At 35.4% G+C, this 19,916-nt stretch overlaps 1 protein-coding gene across 1 annotated transcript; it reads right to left on the bottom strand.

The window, feature by feature from the left end:
• Nucleotides 1–10,934: 10,934 nt before the first annotated feature.
• Nucleotides 10,935–18,230, bottom strand: LOC143920123 (peptidyl-prolyl cis-trans isomerase D-like). Its single transcript, XM_077442835.1, has 7 exons — nt 18,042–18,230; nt 15,668–15,808; nt 15,456–15,562; nt 14,114–14,305; nt 13,907–14,029; nt 13,517–13,795; nt 10,935–12,076 (listed from the first exon to the last, which is right to left on the bottom strand). The coding sequence occupies exons 1-7, from the start codon at nt 18,109–18,111 to the stop codon at nt 11,855–11,857; spliced, it is 1,134 nt and encodes a 377-aa protein (XP_077298961.1). The 5' UTR covers nt 18,112–18,230; the 3' UTR covers nt 10,935–11,854.
• Between the last annotated feature and the right edge of the window lie 1,686 nt (nt 18,231–19,916).

Below are 19,916 nucleotides of genomic sequence, written 5' to 3' on the forward strand. Positions count from 1 at the left end.
CCCTCCTCCCATAGTTTCGCACGCTCCAAGGTGTCTCAAACTGTGGGAGGTCATCGAACGCAACAAAAATTCTTCCAGTAACTTTAAATGACGATTGTGGAAGCGAGGAATAAGACATACCCAGCAGATTAAGTGACAGAAATAAATATGTGACAGATCGAAATACTCAAACCTTAGACAAGATGATTTAAATACCAAGTTTGCAAGTAAATAATAGGACAGCCACTCAGAAGATGCATTGATATTATAGACTGGGTAGATATTAGCATGATTAAATTATGTTCTAGGAAATTGAGAAAGAAAACAATCACCCAACATATGAAATAAACAAACTTTATTGCTGTAAAATATACCTATGTATATGTAGACATTGTACAAGATTACAATTATGACGTAAAGAACTCGGAAGATGTAAGTTCCAAATGAAAAAGATTACAGACCTTAAGTTAGCACTGACAAGACAGGGAAGCTAGTGAAACTGATGACTGTCAACCAAAATATGAAGGAAGTTACGGAAGTCAAATTAGCTGCAAACTTATGTACATAGATGACTAAATTGTGTTCGGGGCAAACGAAGAAGATGACAATCACTCGAAAGTAGAAATAAACAAATTAAAGAAACTTCTAACTCCAATTTTAACTACAGAGCTAAAGGAGCGAAAAGTTCATTTGCTAAGAAAGCAAGGACTGTTCTAGAAAAAATAAGTAGCAAATTTTATTTATTTTTTATTTTTAAATGCTTTTTATAATTACGAATTATGTTCACAATGCATCTTATATCTATTTTAATAGCTACTGATCTACTGATCATTTTCTATTTTACAATTTAATTTAATTTGGTTAGTAATCATAGTATTATATTATTCTAATTTTAATGTACAGCTTAATAGGAAAAAGAGCTCAAACACCTATTTACAATTCTTATAAATGCTCATAATACATCTAATACATAATATTAATTAAAGACTCTCTAAAGTCGATCACCTAAAGCAGAGAGTAGCAAATTAAAAAGGCTGCAAGCTTCGGTTTTAACTACATGCTTGTTATGTTCTATAAATTGTGTGCAAAGGAAGATAGAGAGTGAACGGTTACCCGGAAGTTTATATAATATAATCCAAATGAGCTAAAGACTTAAGGTAAGTTTTGGACTTGTCCAATGTCTTGTCATTCGTCCAAAAGATTAAATGACCACATTTTAAAGTTGATTAAACAGGTTACTTTAAGTTAAGAGTTCAATTTCGTTAAAAACCACATGGATATTGGAAATGGATGGGAAACGAGAAACTAGACCAGCAGAAACCAGCAGCGTGGTCTAGTGGTGAATATTGTATTCTTTCGTGCAAGGTGTCACGGGTTTGATTCCCACTAGAGTCTCGCTGTCGGCCAAACTTTGGTTTATCAGAATTAGCCAATTTTTCTGATTGTCATTGAAACGGTTCCTGTAAAATTGGCTTTTCCTATCCAATTCTCTATTGCAAACTTTGAGTTATTGTTATATCTCAGGTTTCGCCAGGCTCTCTCCATAGATGTCTCTGTGGATGATTATTGAATGTAAAAATCGTATTGTTACATGAAAAATGTTATTGATCGTATTCTTCACGATATTTGTAATGTCTGACCATAGATTTCAGGTGTTGTTTCGATTTACATGTGTATGTATGTAATAATTATGTAAAATTCCACATATTTCGACTATTCTAGTGAATTAATAACAAAAATTCTGTTGAAAATTGGCTTACCTCGATAAAATAAACGAATTTTTGTTATTAATCCGCAATAATAGTCGAAATATGATTTTTCTAAATGGAATTTTATTTAATTCTCATATAAAGACAATTTATTATATTATCCCTATTAATTCAATTCAGATTCGTGTAAATACGAGTAAATACTAGTACGAGCTTTTAGCTCGAAATATTATCGATTTAAAATTCAGCACACTTCCAATTAACCCTTTTAAACGGAAACAAAAAATATTATGGCCAGAAAACTATCCCAATAAACATGTTTCAATAGAAAATACTCAATATAAAATATTATTAACAGCGGGAAAAAAATCAAAAAAATTAACAGAAGTAAAAATACGTACTTTTGACTTTTGATTTTAACTGGACGACTACTTAGAGAGATTTAAAAGCTGAAAAGTACTATAAATGAAAGATAAAATACCCGACTATAGTTTGCAATATTCATTTTGAACAGGAAATTGACAGATTTTGAGGGGTTTGGTGCATCCGCTCTAAAATCGCCAGATTAACAGAACGGCAGCTTTAAACGTAATTCTCGTTTTCTCAAATGATAGATTGCACATCAGATGACGAGTAACCTTTCGATGTGTACAGATGCAATTATTAAAATTGAGTTGGATCTTTCTGGCGAGTTTAATAAGGCAAGATTCGGAACTTATCGAATCTTGCCTTATTAAACTCGCCTGAAAGATCCAACTCAATTTTAATTATTACCATTTTAATAATTGCATCTGTGCACATCGAAAGGTTACCCGTCATCTGATGTGCAATCTATCATTCGAGAAGATGAGAATTGCATTTAAAGCAGCCGTCCGTCAATCTGTCGTTCAATTTGTCTGGCGATTTTAGAGCGATTTTAGAGCGATTTTAGAGCGGACGCACCGCATCCATTTTGAGACATCGACCGAACAACACCAAGATATAGAAAAATCGCGCGATTTAAAAAACACATACATATGTATCTCCGAATCGACATTTTTTATTACCAGATTCGTGTTCACTGGGCATATATCTATAAGAAAAGTCATATCTCGTCTCTGAACCATTTTTCGTGTCGAACAGTGTTATTGATATTTTATTTACATACATAAATTGAAAATTCGTCTATTTATTTCATTAACACAATATAATAAAATTATTATTAACTAATACAATACAAAATAAGAATATTTGTTTCACTTGCCAATCCGTTGCTAAATATAACATTAAAGACAACATAAGAATTTTTATGATAACAAAATTTTCGCGAAAGCACCATATTAAAATATTATTTTTTCTCTTCGGGGAATTCACTTTACGAGAAAATTATTTACGAAATATTTTATTTTCATTGATATTTTTCAAATGTATAGTGGTATATGTATGTATAATAGATACAGTAAGGTTCAGACTCTTTCTTCAGAACCACCCCCTCCCACCTGAAGGAAAAAATCCAACACGAAATGATCTCAGGCGAAAGTTAAAGCAATCTTAAAGTTTAAAGTGAGCACATTCGTAACATTTCTTCACGTTTTTTTTCACCAGCTACTACCCACCACAGTACACTGAACGAAATTATCTTTGAAGCTGAAATGCAAAGACGGAGGAGGGGAGGAACCTGAATCCATTTACTATCCACCCCCTCTCCCATTTCCAGGGCCCCATCCCTTAATATTACCTGTTTTTTACAGAGAGGGCCAATTGCCCTTAAATCTCCGACAACAGCACCATCGCATTTTCGCGTTGCAAAATTAAAAGGTCGACCCGAATCGGTAAATCGCACAGAACGTTATTCAACAAACCAAATCGCAAGGCGACGTTTCACTCACAAAATGGCGCCCAACTTACAAAATGACACCAGACTCATAAAATGGCGATTTTGAAAATGATCAAGTGCTTGTGTGTGTGTGACACTAAAGCACGGTCAAAGTAAAACTTCATATGACGCGCTGAAAACCAGACTGGTACAAGTGAAATTTAAAAAAAAAGCTGGTTTAAGTGCTAAAATAATAGCATTTCATATATGCTATTATTTTAGCACTTAAACCAGATTTTTTTTAAAAATGTCACTTGTTCCAGTCTGGTTTTCAACCCGTCATATGGCATGATTTTTAGGACATGCTAATTACCGAAAATTTGCATTACCGGTAAATCTATAAAAAAATATCAGTCATTACCAGTTCACCGGTAATTTAACGGAAATTTTGAAAGTAACAAAAAGGTAATATTATGGCATTGTATTATGATACAAAACAATTGAAAAAAATATCCTTATAAAACAAAAATTTTACATTAACTTCATTAATTATTTCATTCGAAAGGTATTTATCAGATTATGTAAAAAATTCGGATGGGACCAACCCATGACTTAATCTATGTATTTCAGGAATATAAGAAGGTCACAAAACAAAATTCGATAATTAAATATACAATTAAATATAATTAAATACATATATAACCGGCAGTTTGGCTGAATAGTAGCGTATATATTTAGCACCTCTGCGATCACTGGTTCAATCCGCCAAAAAACTGCTGGTTAGATTTGGAGGTTTTGTGACTCATACATACATGTTCACACATACATAATTTTTCTTCTCCTTGGCCCACCGAAGACGAATATACTTCATTTTCTTCATGGGGAGTGGTTTTTTTGCACGGCGCCATGAAATTAGCCATAGTTCATTAAATTTATGTTGAAATTTTCTAAGGCTAAACATTTTTCCCGACTTATAAACTCAGACCTATTTTCAGACGCAGTTTTAAAACTGTTTTCAAGTGAGATTCTCTTTAAATTCGTTCGTCTCGCTAAGTCAGTTTTCTCGCCGTTTTTCCTCTTTTGGCAGGTGTTAGGTACTTTGTTTTTATATACTTCTTAATAAGTATACTTATTATAGGTCAAATGCATCCCCGTTCGTCGAGAAATTTCCGCAAAATAATTATTTTCCTCCCAAAAAGTGACAAATTTTGATTTCTCGACGATCGACAAAAATGTCATTTTAAACTCAACACTCAAACCACTACAAAAAGACACGCACTACTTGAAAGTCTGGAAGAAACTGACCTTAAAACTTTTTGTTAACGATACGTTGATATATGTTGAAAACAATTGTAAAAATATAAAAACAAAATTGCAAGAAAGTGAGACTCAACAGGGCGAACAATTTCGGCGTGTCGTTCCGGTTAAAATGTATGACCCATAAGATTCGCTTTGCGCGGAATGTATGTCGTGTTATTTATTTTAGAGCCGTGCAAAAAATATTATTCCTTTCATTGTATGTATGTACACTCCCCATAACACTAGACAATGAAAATTTATTTAGATTGTGTGCGAAGTTCACAATAAAAATCGTCGACCAATGCAAATCGATGTCCACATTTGTCGAGTAAACGGAACGAGATTGTATATGTAGAATATGCATATATGTATTGATCTTATCGGTGTAATCATTCACGTTTGACGTATTTAAGTTCACCCGCTTGTCAAAACGATTCTTCGCCCATCAAAACAAACTGTTATTAAAAAATGGCGTCTGATCAGATTTCTCACGTTCGCTCCTCGAACAAGGGGTAAACGAAATTATGCTACACCTTTTCCAGCCGTGTAAAGGTAAAGAGTGGGAGAAGCTGAATCGGGAAATTGGAAAATTCCATAAGCAAAAAAGGCAGGTAATTACCAACTTCGCTTCCGTTGCTCCATTTTTTTTTCTTCCCTTTCTATTTCAGTCCTCCGATCGAAAATGACTTTTTAGGTTCTATTTAAATATGAAAGTGAAGTGTGGAAACGGGGGCGAACGCCGGAAGTGAAACGTGGAGAGAAAGTGCCGGCTTGGGAGGGTGAAGGGGTCTTAGGGTAGGTACCTAAAGGGGGGGGGGGTAAGGGGTTGTTCCAACGACGACGGCGGCCGCAACAAATGTATCCGAGGGGGTGAAACTCGTTGAGAAACTTGAGCATTCCATTTCTCGTCTCGAGATTCGCAAACTTTTGTGTTATCATAAATTTTGTACAACTGCGCGTAATGAGGCCGAGACGGCGGCGAAGAGGTCGAGGGGAGAAGGTGGGTAGTAGGTGGAGGCTAACGGGTCAAACGAGGCCGTAACTAAACGAATAGAATGCGCAAACTATCAAAAACAGGGATTAGAGGTTATGTCGTAACAATTTGAGGTTAAATCAAGATGGTAGTCGACGACAACGACGCTATCTGGTGGCGCCATATGTAAACTATTCGAACACTAAAATCATCGTTTCATATTGAAACTAAAAGCTCAATTGTAAATTCAACATCGAAACTCTCACTTCAAATCATTTCATCGGCCGTTCCTGTATTTCAACTGGTTAAAGTCGAGAAATGCATATGTACCTACTTTTTACTATGTACTAGGGCTTCCAATCCCGGAAGGTTACTTCAGCACCGAGATTGCGGTGCTGGGAATTTCCGATCCCGGGATCCCGGTGCTAGCACCGGGATTTCAAATGTATAAGAAAAATAAGTTCAATTGCATGTTTTCATATTTCAAAAACGTTCAATTGCATTTTGCAAACTCACCCGATGTTTCACGCAAAACATACCCCCATATTGGCGTACTAATTTTGGGAGTTTGGCTACATTCTTTAAATTTTCGGTTCGCATCCATAAATTTCTAAGATTAAATAAAACACATCCGAAAATGTAATTAAATAAAGTAAAAAACATCGCTTTGATTCATTGATTCGTTTTTTACAAATAGTTTGTACCGTCTAGTAATTATTCATCGAAACAACCCACCTAATATAAAAAAAACTTCAATTACATTTACTTTATGTAAAAAATTCGGATGTGACCAACCTACGACTTTATCTATGTATTTGAGGAATATAAGAAGGATAAAAAACACAATTCGATAATCGAACATACATACATATGTATGTACATACATGTTCACACATACCGGCTATGAGCATTTTCAATACAAATTGAACACAAATGTAGGAAAACTTACACAAGACAAAAGTTCTACTTCCGGCTTACGAATTCCGACCAAAAAAGAATACAAATATAATTTTTCAGCTAAATATGTTCAGGGCGTGGAAAGAATCGTTGTCACAACATTTTTGACTTTTCTAAGAGGATAAAATCCCGCTACAACAATTATACTTAATTTTTTACGTGAAGAGCACACATGTTAAAGGGGTCGAAAAAAATAGTGGAAGATAAAATTGAACAAGAGTAAACTGCCACTTCCGGTTGATGGCTGATTACTAACTTTTATATATATATATATATATATATATATATATATATATATATATATATATATATATATATATATATATATATATATATATATATATATATATATATATATATATATATATATATATATATATATATATATATATATATATATATATATATATATATATAACTTGGTATTAAACTTAAAACTCTAGATATAAAATTTCAGTTCAATAAATTAAAGGATTTCTTAGAAAAATATAAAAAAGCTTGATTCTTTAAATTAAAAGTACTACTTTCATACCATTTCGTGGAAACGGCGAGCCGGCATCGAAACGGGTGGAAGAAATGGGTGGCAAACAAATGGACTATGACTCATTGCTCATCCCACCATTGTTTATTATATAGTGTTGTTTCGTCTTTTTTCCATATTATTTTTGTAAAAATAATATTTTTAAAGAAATTTCTGCCAGCACCGTAATCCCGGTATTTAGACTAGTTTCAGCACCGGGATTCATGGTACCAGAAAACACCGGGATCCCGGGATTGGAAGCCTTACTATGTACGTAGTAACAATAGATGAAGTTTTGTAATCATGCGAAAATTCCAACTCGACATTTTGACTGATTCGAACTCAGAATCGAATACTGATCACGTTTTCATGATATAGAAATATGTGTGTGTGTGTGTCTGTGTATTTTGGGGATTTTTTGAACACCGTTAGTCCTATCGAACTGAAACTTAGTATCGGTTACTGAAATTCTTATCGATACGACCGAAAATGGTACCACCCCTTATAGGTGTCCTCTTTTTTAAAGTTTTTGAATTCAATTATCTCCCAACTAACTGAATCGGACTGAATTTTTTTACATGTAATAGAAATAATAAGCTTTATAACTCAATATTTTTTAAATATTTTTATCTGAACCGGAAGTAGTACTTTTACTCTAGAGCAGTGTTTCTTAACCTTGTTGGAGGTACTGAACCCCACCATTTTCATATGCGCATTCACCGAACCCTTCTTAATTGGCGGTTCGGTGATTACTAGTCAAATGTGAACCGGTCACAGGACAACCGGTCGCTCTAGATCGGTCACACGTGATCACCCGTCACACTAAAACTGTTCACGAGAAAACTGGTCACACCCTAAAACTGGTCACGAGAAAAGTGGTTGACCAATTTTAGGGTGTGACCAGTTTTCTCGTGACCAGTTTTAGGGTGTGACCAGTTTTCTCGTGACCAGTTTTAGTGTGACGGGTGATCACGTGTGACCGATCTAGAGCGACCGGTTGTCCTGTGACTGGTTCACAGATGACTAGTAGTCCGTTTACCTAATTGGCACCTGAATCATATGATTCGGTTGTGTGACTTGACTTCCGCCGAACCCCTGAGACTGACTCACCGAACCCCTGGGGTTCGATCGAACCCAGGTTAAGAACCACTGCTCTAGAGAATCGAGGTTTTTTATGTTTTTCTCAGAAAACTTTTGGCTTATTCAACTGAAATTTCATATCTAGAAGTTCAAGCGTAATACCAAGTTATGTAAACATGTGTGTTCTTCACGAAAAAATTCAAGTATAATTCTGGTATCAATGTGATGAATAGTATTAACAGTGGGAAAAAATCCCAAGTGAAAATACGTACTTTTGACTTTTGATTTGAACTGGACGACTACTTAGAGAGATTTGAAAGCTGAAAAGTACTACAAATGAAAGATAAAATACCCGACTATAGTTTGCAATATTCATTTTGAACAGGAAATTGACAGATTTTGAGACATCGACCGAACAACACCAAGATATAGAAAAATCACGTGATTTAAAAAACACATATATCTCCGAATATCGAGCCAATCAACATTATTTATTACCAGATTCGTGTTTACTGGGCATAGATCTAGTATAAGAAAAGGGATCTACTAAGAAAAGTCATATCTCGACTCTGAACCATTTTTCGTGTCGAACAGTGTTATTAAACATCAATAAGCGTTTTCTTGTAAAACAATGTATTTTTGAACTATTGGTAATATTTTTGTGGAAAAGTGAATTAAAGGTAAATAGTACTGTATTTTTAATTGCTGAATTTAATTTGCTGAATTAAATTCAGCAATTAAAATTATAGTGAATTTTTAATTCGCTGAATTGTATAAAATGCACAAATTTGACCGTTAATGTTAATTTGACCAAAGATGTCTCTGTGGGTGTTAATCAATATGTATTTACTTTCTATAATACTTGTATCAAATGTATAATCTTTCTGGCCAGGAAAGCACATTTGTGCTACCTGTTAGGCCTTCCTGGTCTGATTAAAAATATAGGAAGAATTTTTTGTTGGAAGCCGTTTTACGGAAATTTGACTGACACTGCATTCATCCATGATGGCACTAAATTTTAAACAAAATTCTTACACTAAATGTCCAATTTTCACATCGACATCCATGACTTTGATTATAAGCATACATAAATGTACATAAGATTCAGTTCATGATGAGCACGCGGTGGGTAGTCAATGAGACTCGTTTAGCCCTATAAATCTTGTTTAATTAAATCATTTATAGATGCACTATTCACGAGAACATCTATGATCTACATTCTTCCACTTGGGCCTGGCGAAAAATGTTTAATGTTTAATGCAGCTTATGTTTTTCTTATATACATTTAGGCTGAGAGGTGTGTTGCCCAGTGTTGCAACCTATAGGAACACGTATATGTTTGGAAGAGTATTTTCAGTCGATACAAGTGTTAATTATTGTATGTACGACGAAGAAGGTAGTTGCTCGACTTCTTAGGAGTGAGCAGGCTGAACTTCAGAAGTTCACTGCCATCCGTGGCTGGTGTGCTGGTTTACATATATCCTGGTTGGTTGTGCAATGTGTAGCTTCCTGGTGTGATCAATGTTGTTTTGTGCGTAGCTGTATGGTGAGATCATGCTTTCAGGGATTCCTTTAGGCTCGAAGTTGTTTATATAGAGCAATTCGAATCTTGTCTTTTATCTCGTGTGAACGAAGATATTTCGGACAAGGTCGGCTGATTCAATTGTGCGACTTATTTTTAGTAGTTTAATAAGTAGATGAGATCATCGACCTCGATTCGGGATAGTACAAATTGTACTAAGTTCCTACATACATGTGGTAGAGAATCCTGACAGATGACGCTGTTCAGGACCACGGTTAGGATGTGGCGGTTGAGGCGAAGACCAAACACGTGCGTTTTCAGTCATGTTGTTTATTAAGAGACTTAACGACCAACCGCGCGGAGCACAGGTCCAACTGCAACTAACCGTTACATATCTACACCTTTTCATCCCCTTCTCACCATCAGCAATAGCCCATACATCAGCTTTTCGTTCAATTCTAACCCTACATACATACATATGTATGTTTATTCTTTTAGCATTTTTTTCTTATGATTTATTTTAGACCATTAATACATAAAGTGCCACGCTTTATGTATTTATTATCTGTAGTGCCACAACGATACAAACTTAAAAATAAATAAATGAAATAAATATTGTCCGATCTATAGGAATCAAGTATTTTTCTCCGTGCAAACAGCTGTGAAATTAATATTATCAGGTGCATTAGCACAAGCACCAGGCCAAAAGGACGAAAAATATTGTAAGGAACGAGAATAGGGGGGATGTGTCCTCTGCTATTTTTACATACCTCCTTTGTTTCTTTTCAACTCAGTGACCACAAACTGCCAAATTTCCACTTTGAATGTGGCCTGACACGTCTTTTTGAAATATTTCGGCTGAGGCGTGTTTTTCTTTTAAGTTTATCCAAATAATGTTGCTTGAACATATTATTTATATTATTTTATTACCATATTGTTATACCAAGCGGAAATTGTCGAACTTCTCTAAACAACCGCAAGGCAGCGCGATAGATATTTCGTATTGCATAGGTTTTACGTGTCATGATGTAAATCCTGTATGAATTTACCATCCCTTCAGAAGTTCACAAAAAAATCACAACAAAATAAAAACATTGAAAAATTTTTATTAAACTTTATTTAGAACTTCAAGGTACTAAAATTCCAAAAATTAAATATTAAGTAACATAGGAATCGTATATATAACAATAAGAAATTATATTAATTCATAGTTGTATTATAATATAATATTACATTTATCCATAATGAGAACATATTGAGAACAAACATTTAACATTTAGCTTCAGCGTATGACATGTAAAACGTTCAGAGACGACAATTTACACACCAATTTAAAAAAAATACAAATTGGCACGCTTAAAAAATGTAAAGGAACAAACATAAATTAAAATATATGTACCTTAAAATTAAAAATAAAAAACTAACGAATAAAATGCTCCAATTAAACAGTAAAAATATCTTCAAGTAAAACGTACCAATAAAAAAAAAACATTACATTAATCACTAAAAAATATCCTCAATATAATATCAAAAATACATTTATATTAGTCTTAATTTGAATGTATCGTATAATACATATTTTTTTAAATATATATGTATAGTTAGATGCTCCCGGTATAGTCAATTACATTTAGGGCGAAAACACACTGAGTGGCATGGAATGTCTCCCCAAACCGAATTCGGGTATAGTTGCACGTGCAGAGTGCATATGTTACTCCTATATTTCTTCAAATATGGGATTCACCGTTATCGATCACTGTCAAGCAAGGATAAAATAACACCGGAAACACTCCAGGGGGTGATTTTTGGAACTGCGTACCATGTATGTATATGGGTTAGGGGTGCGGCATGTTTAAAAGTATCTAAAAAAAATCACGTAACACGTACCACTCAGTGTGTTTTCGCCTTTAGAGATTCAAATAAAAAAAAATATATATATATATATATATATATATATATATATATATATATATATATATATGTATGTACATATTGAATACATATGTACCAATATATGTAGTTAATATTTGAACATTTTCTTGTAAGCTTTCCTTTCGTATTCCCTGTATTTGCCATTGATCTTCAAAAAATTCTTCAGCTCCCTCTGTATCAGGACGTCGTTCGGACACAAAGTCTTGGCGTAGATCAGATCGTTGATTCCCTTGGTGTAATTATTGAGCATCATATGCGCTCGCCCTCGTCTGAACAGAACCTTCGGATTACTAGGCTCGAACTGTAAAATCTGCAACAGTCAAAACGTATAATATATTCATTTGGGTGCTGGACTAAGTAATATCGCCCCAAAACAAGTTTTCCCAAAGTCAATACCTATTTCAATGGATTTTTCAAGTCAGAAAAGGGTAGTAAGAATAATTTAACCAAAATCTTACGTGAATTGCTCGTTTATACATAAGTAAAGGATTGGGCAGAATTTACCCACGGTGTGAAGAGGCGATTGGCAGAGCAATTTGGATTCAGACGAGGCTCGGGTACCCGAGAGGCCCATTTCTGCATGAAAACACTACTCCAAAGATGCAGAGAAGTCCGTAAACCTGTGTACATCAGCTTTATAGACTTTGAAAAGGCGTTTGATCGTGTTCAACACGCTCGCCTGATGAAAATATTGGCCTGAATGACAGATATGTCAGATTGCTACGAAATATTTATTGGAATCAGACTGCAGTAGTGCGCGTCGATGATCAATTCACTGATGAGATTCCTATAGGGCGAGGCATCAGGCAAGGATGCATCCTATCACCTACTATTTTTAACACCTACACCGAATCCATCTTCCACGATGCTCTCCAAGAAGCGGAGGGTATCAAGGTGGGCGGCGAGACGATCACCAATATAAGATATGCTGATGACACGGCACTAGTCGCTGAAAATTTAGCAGACCTGCAAAGATCTCTAGACCGTGTACATCAAGAAAGCAATCGAAGAGATCTGCGCATAAATCTAAAGAAGACAAAGTTTATGATAGTAGATAGAATGCAAACAGACACCGGTGATCTAACGTTGGATGGAGAGGTGTTAGAAAGAGTGAAAAGATTAAAATACCTGGGTACCTGGCTGAATGAAGAGATGGACCCAGATGAAGATCTAAGAATCCGCATCGAGATGGCTAGAACAGCATTTATCAAAATGGAGGCGGCGCTTACAAACAAGCATCTAAATCTTTGCACGCGGTTGAGATTCGCGAAGAGCTACGTCTGGACATTATTACTACACGGATGTGAGACGTGGACTCTGAAGACCAGGATGATCAGCCGCATCGAAACTTTTGAGATGTGAGTCTACAGGCGTATGCTGAAGATCCCGTGGATCAAAAAAATATCAAATGAAGCTGTCCTCGGCATGATAGGGAGAGGCAGGGAACTTGTTTCTGTCATCAAGCGGAGAAAGATGGAGTACCTCGGACACATGATGCGGGGTCCAAAATAAGAATTTCTCCATTCGATAACCATGGGGAAAATAGAAGGTAAAAAATGGATAGGCAGGAAAAAACTGTCTTGGCTTCGAAACATGCGCATATGGACCGATATGAGCACCGAAGATCTGTTCTGAGCCGCTGATGACCGATGCGGATATCTTCAAATAATCGACGAGGTGGTCGACAACGTCCAGATGCGGACAGGGCATTGAGAAGAAGAAGAATAGGATTGAGCAAATGATGACTTACCTCATTACATATTTTGGTGACTTCCTTATACTTCAACAGCTTAAGTCTGGATGCAGACAAATTTGATAAAGAGTTGAGTATCAATTTTTGATACTCGGGAGCTATCATCGATAATTTAAGATTGGCATAATTGTACTTTTTGGACATGTTTGTAGACATCCATTTGAGGTATCTTACGGATTTCATGTATTTGCGTGAAGCAATCTTATAGTAGCCGAGAGTGTAGAATGTGTTTCCGCTATCTTTGACGGCCAACACCTTTGCTCTGAATTCCATCTCCTGAAATTACGATAAAAAATTAAATGTGACGAGATTCATAAATTAAAACAGCACCCAAAAAAACAACAATGCACGATAAAAGTAGTGCTTAAATATTATATATATATTTACTTCGATATCTCTGATGTCCAAGTCTTCAGGATACGGCGGCAGAGTATCGCCAGTAGCATCATTATCGCCGATATTCCAATCGCCTCCAGACGGAATTTCACCGCAGGAGTGTATAACACAATGCTGCCAAACAAACCGCGATTATTTACATACAATTCGGACACGTCGGACTACAGAACAAAAACATCTCAGATGAGAATTCCTCACCTCCAAAAGCATATTATTCTCGTTTTGTTCGCACTTGTCTATCTCCAAGATGATATTCATGCCTTTGAGCACCCTTCCGAACACGACGTTCCTACCGTTCAAATGAGAACACGGCACAGTCGTGATGAAGAACTGAGACGAATTCGTGTGAGGTTTATCCTCGTTGGCCATACTAACCGCACCGACACAGTGCTAAAATCATTTAAATGTCATTTTAGAATAATTAAATTCAATTCCTTTCAATATTGCATAAAAGAGCAAGTTTCCAACATTTATTCCGATACATACTGCAGGTACAAAAACCCTATTTACAATCAGTATTGAGATCCAAGAATACGTTACTGCTTATGTTGTTTGAAAAACCAATAATTAAAAAATGCATAGCTGACATATTTATGAAGACATTAAACACTTGCTATGCTGTGCTAAAAAAAATCCGCTAGCCACCGTGGTGGACGCCAAGCGTCCAGTTGAAAATGTATGTTTAAGAGCTAAAATAATACAAAATCTGCGAGGTTAATTATTGGAATATATATAATATAAAAAAACGGACGAAACATGTGTGGGTATGTGGCAGACGCGTGGACACACACCCAATGAGAGCAGAGCCGGTATATGCTGTGCCTGTATCAACAGAACTTAACCTTTGAAGGACGGAGCGTCGAGATCGAACGAGTGTCCCGAACCGAGGTCGAGTAAGACCAGTATTTTTTAATCAAAATACGGCTTTTCTCAATACAAATGGGTTCAATATATATCTTATTAGTCATTTTATACATCAACATAAAAAAGTTTCAGTCATATAGCATGTTTTTAACTATTTTTGTATTAAAAAATAATGACAAGCATCAACACGCATAGGTAAGGCCAACAGGCGACAGCACAACTCAATAGCCACGCGCCGAAAGCGACGAAAACAATAGCTTACGAAAATATAGCTGTCTCTTTGTCTCGCATTGATTCATAGATCAACAAGAGTATGCTAGCGAGCAGTCAAAAACATGACTTATCGCTACCGCCTTTAAATCATACTTTGAAACGTAGAAATGTATTTTTTTACGATGTATCCCTTTTCTTAATCATACAAAATCTATTAAAATAAATTTCTTGTAGTTCATTCTAGGAATACAAGAAATATAGGGTGTATTAGCTTTGGAAACCACATAGTTATTACGAAAAACGTAAAAAATGGGGCACTTGCATACCCCACTTCGGTGAGTGGAGGGGGGGGGGTTAATCCATACAAATTAGCTGATGCAACATAGTACCGAAAAACCAATTTCTGACCAAAAACCGGTACTACCGGTTTCAGTAGTGTCGGTATTGGATCTCTATAACATACCGGTAATGTAAAATTTTCATCTTCGAATGCTGGTCCATATATACTTTCACCACTGCTACCCGTCTTTGCCACAATATCACCGCCTTGTACCATAAATTGAGTTATGGCTAAAAAAAAATAGAATGGTTATTGTATAATATATTACATACATATAATAGTTGAAAAATATAAACAAAAATCAGATAATATATGTATATATTATACTCATATACCTTTATGGAATCTTGAACCTTTAAAATGCAAAGGCTTTCCGGAGTGGGCTCCTAGCCCACGTTCGCCGGTGCATAATGCTCTGAAGTTCTCGCACGTTTTTGGAACGATGTCTTTCCTTAGAAGGATAATAACTCGTCCAACTGAAATACATATGTTTAAATGAGTTATATGCATGTAGATCAAAAAAAATAGTGGATATTTCAGATATATTCGAAGCAAATTGCTCGAAAGCGAAGTTCTCGAATGTCATATTGCTCTAAAACGAATTTCTCGAATGTCATATTGCTCAAAATGCAAGTTCTTCGAATTTCAAATGCTATAAAGTGAGATATAATTATAAGATACTATTTGGATCAAAGTGAATTGTCCCAATGCGATATCTATAGCCAACTTTGTATAAAAATGTTTTTATATTATTATAAATTTTAAATAATAGTGAAAAATGAGAATAGGTGGCCAATTTTATAGGAACCGTTTCAAAAATTAAATCAGATACATTGACAAACTCTGATATGAAACGATCGACCTGGAGTCACATAGCGGCACAACCAGTGATATGGACTAGTGTTTAGCATATTATTATGCTTTCGAGCAGAGTGTCAAAGGTTCGATTACCACTAGAGTCCCGCTGCTGGCCAGACTTTGGTTTGTGACTCCAGCTCGATTGTTTCTAATCAGAGTTTGCCAATTTTTTTGATTTTCTTTGAAACGGTTCCTGTAAAATTGGCATCTCCTTCCTTATCTCTCTTTCTAATCTCAAGTTATTCAGCGTCTTGAGGTTCGCCAATTTGACTATAAAATGCTGTAAGAATTTCTCCATAGATGTCACTGTGGATGTTTGTATGAATTCGCATTGTATAAAATGCTTATATATTGTATTGATTGACTGTATTTATCTGTTTAAAGAAAATTAGTGTTGTATGAAATAAAATAAAATAATAAAATATATCTAAGGTCTGGCTAGCAACAATGAATTAGGGCTCGAACTCATGACCACTCAGTTGTTATACGCTAACCACTATGTTGCTGGTTTTATTTTGACTACGGCAGGATCTGATCGTCAGGAGACATACGCAATAGAGTAAAATAAGACTCGTTGTTCGGTTTAAGACATTGTTTAATAGTCGGAGAGCCGCAACGAACTAAATCGCTTGACGCGTTACATGTACATATGTACAAGATTACAACTCAACCATTCTTCAACTCATGCATGCCAACCTAACCATTCGTATATTTATTTATTATTAATTTAAATCAGGAAGGCCTAACAGTTAACCAATGCACTTTTGATACAAGTAAATACATAAATTAGCATCCACAGAGACATCTATGGTCAAATTTCTAAATTTGCAGCATTTTATACAATTCAGCGAAATCCGAGGTTGCTGAAAACTCGAGATTTTCAAGAAAATGGACGAGGATGCCAATTCATTGGAATCGTTTCAATGAAAATCACACGAATTGGCAAACTCTGATAGGAAATCCAAGGGCAGGCCAGCGGAAACCAGTGGGATTTGAACCTGAGACCACTCTATTATATGCAATATATAGTCTATATGCAATCTTCTAGGCTACAAAACTAAATCCCACACTATTTATACATAAAGTAGTCATAATAAATCGTTATACTTTCCAGCCGCCCCGTTCTCATTACCTTATATAAATATTGTATCCGAGAACTGCTCAGTTTGATTCATTCAAACGGACGAAAATTTAAAATGTAAAATACATAAATTGGACTATGTGATACAACGCGAGTCTAGAATTGCATAGTGGACCAAAAACAAATATTTAACTTTATATAAATAGAAGAAAGACTTCAATCATATACATACGCATATATTACATACAAAATTCATGTATTCTAGAATAAATTTGCGTTTATTTTATACGAGCTTTATTTTGTGTGAGCAAATCAATGCAATGCTGGGCAGAGATGGGTCAAAGCGATAATACACACAAAAAAACAGTCGAAAAACATGACTCGGAATATCGACACATATTTTTTTTAATTTGTGAATACATACATAAACTAATAGAATGTGCGCATTTTGCAGAGCTGATTTGTATACCGAGCAATCTCCTTTGTTCGATCTGAACATGAGAAAACGACGGAAATAGAAACACTGCCTCGAATCTGCATACATTTGGTATTGGTTGATTATTCAATATATGTACATGGACACATTAAGTGAAAGGAAAAATGCGCGAAAACGGAGCCACGACTCCAACTCCACAGCCCTGATGTGGTTCTTTTCGGTTCGCTTCTTCGTTGGAATGTTTACATTGCGATAGCGAAAGACATTAGTCATCGTAATGTAATGTAATGTAGTGTAATGTAATGTAATGTACGAGAAGGAAGTGTTGCGTTACCCTTCTCCCCTTCGATGGCGATGTCCATGTAGACGATGGGGTTGTCCAGCCGCTTCATGGGATCCTTCATGGCTGTGGATATCCTCGGCTAACCTGGAGACCTGGAGACCAGCTCGAGTCCAAGAGCGAGAGCGACCCGGCGAGTCAACCGAACCCGCCCACTCTCGCACTCACACTAAACACTAAACTGACAGCGGGAACTTAACAGCTCGTTTCGCAGCCATTGTGTTGTTGCGCAATCTCTCCTCTCGACGAAAATAAACCCTCTATATCAGTGCTTCCCAATTACTTTCATGTCACGACCCCCTAAGTCTGAAAGAATTAATTCCCTAAAAAAATTTTTTTTCTAGTGAAAAGGATTATTTGGCAGTAATTATTACAATTATAATACACATATTTGGGTTTTGTGCAAACGATCGAAGAGCGCCAGACAGATTGAACCACAGGTTAACTAGATGGCTGCTTTAAACGCAATTCTCGACTTCACGAATGAAAAATTGCACATCAGATGACGAGTAATCTTTCGATGGTAATTATTAAAATTGAGTTGGGTCTTTCTGGCGAGTTTAATAAGGCAAAATTCGGAACATAAGTATCAGAAGCACAGGACGTATACAGGGTAAGTATGTTGGGACTTCGGGTAGATTTCGCTTAGTGTAAGTGCGAGCAGTGCGCACGCATAAGGTACACATACAGTTAATCTGTGGTTCAGTCTGTCTGGCGCTTTTCGATCGTTTGCACCGCGTCGACATATTTATATTCAGCACAAAATTATAGGAACTCGCTTAAAAACTTTTTTTTAAAATAAAAACTATACACACATGAAACAATTTAATACGATAGATGAGGTCACATGTTTTTACATAATAAATCGATATCGGGTTCAATATTAGAAGGCAAAGATCGAAAATCGAAAGATCTTAAGTCGAAAGATAAAAAAAGATCTAGATTTGAACGGGATTATCCATGTTGTTTAATGTATTATTATGAATTTGAACTAAAATACTTATGAATTTGAATTAAAATACTAAATTATACTGTACAAACAACGATAGATACTTCTCTGTGTGCCCACATAATAATCCCAAATAAAGCTTTAACACTATCTATTGTTATGTGGTATGTCCAGTAGTGTAGTCGGGCCAGGTCGGGGCAGGTCGCCGCCCTGGCACTTTGATTGATATGAAAATTGTTTTATGAGTAAACTTTAAAAATATTTTGGCTAATATTAATAGGAAAAGGAAAAGAATAAGAGGCGACTTAATCGAAGTCTTTAAAATAGCAAATAATCATAATAATTGTCCTATGTCCAAACTCATTACGTTCAATGAAAACACTCATCTTAGAGGTCACACTCTCAAACTCCAAAAAGAAAAATCGAATAAATTGATCAGAGATTCCTTCTTTTCAAACAGAGTGGTTAAAGTTTGGAATAGTCTTCCCAACAACGTAGTAAATTCTGAAAACCTTAAGAAGCATTTTTTAAACCTGAAGATTTTTGTAATTCTTCTTTTCAAATATCTTTTCTATATTTTTGTTTTCTTTTAGTTATTGTGTTACCGTCTCAGATATTTTAATTCTCTTTTATCTTTTGGCATTTTCTCTTATGTACAATGAACACTATTGAAGTTTCCTCTTAAATTTATATCTTATTATTTATTAGACTTTGAGTATCTCAAACGTTCTAAGACTTTTATGTGATTTATCCCACAGCATATGTTTAATCTCACGTTTTATCTAATCTTATCTATTGAAACGCACGTTTCATTTCCAATTCAATTGACTGGTTTCGTTCAATTGACTGGCGCCAAATGTACCTCATGAATACTGGTGATGCTGTTGAATATTTGTATTATACACTTTATAATATTTTTG

This window comes from Arctopsyche grandis, chromosome 12 (genome assembly GCF_051622035.1).
Source record: "Arctopsyche grandis isolate Sample6627 chromosome 12, ASM5162203v2, whole genome shotgun sequence".
NCBI classification, from domain to species: Eukaryota; Metazoa; Arthropoda; class Insecta; order Trichoptera; family Hydropsychidae; genus Arctopsyche; species Arctopsyche grandis.

Coding starts and splice junctions, on each gene's coding strand:
- LOC143920123 (XM_077442835.1), bottom strand. CDS start 18,111: ATGAAGGATCCCATGAAGCGGCTGGACAACCCCATCGTCTACATGGAC. Junction 15,809..18,041: donor CGCCATCGAAGGGGAGAAGG/GTAACGCAACAC, acceptor TATGTATTTCAG/TTGGACGAGTTATTATCCTT. Junction 12,077..13,516: donor TCACCAAAATATGTAATGAG/GTAAGTCATCAT, acceptor TGACTGTTGCAG/ATTTTACAGTTCGAGCCTAG.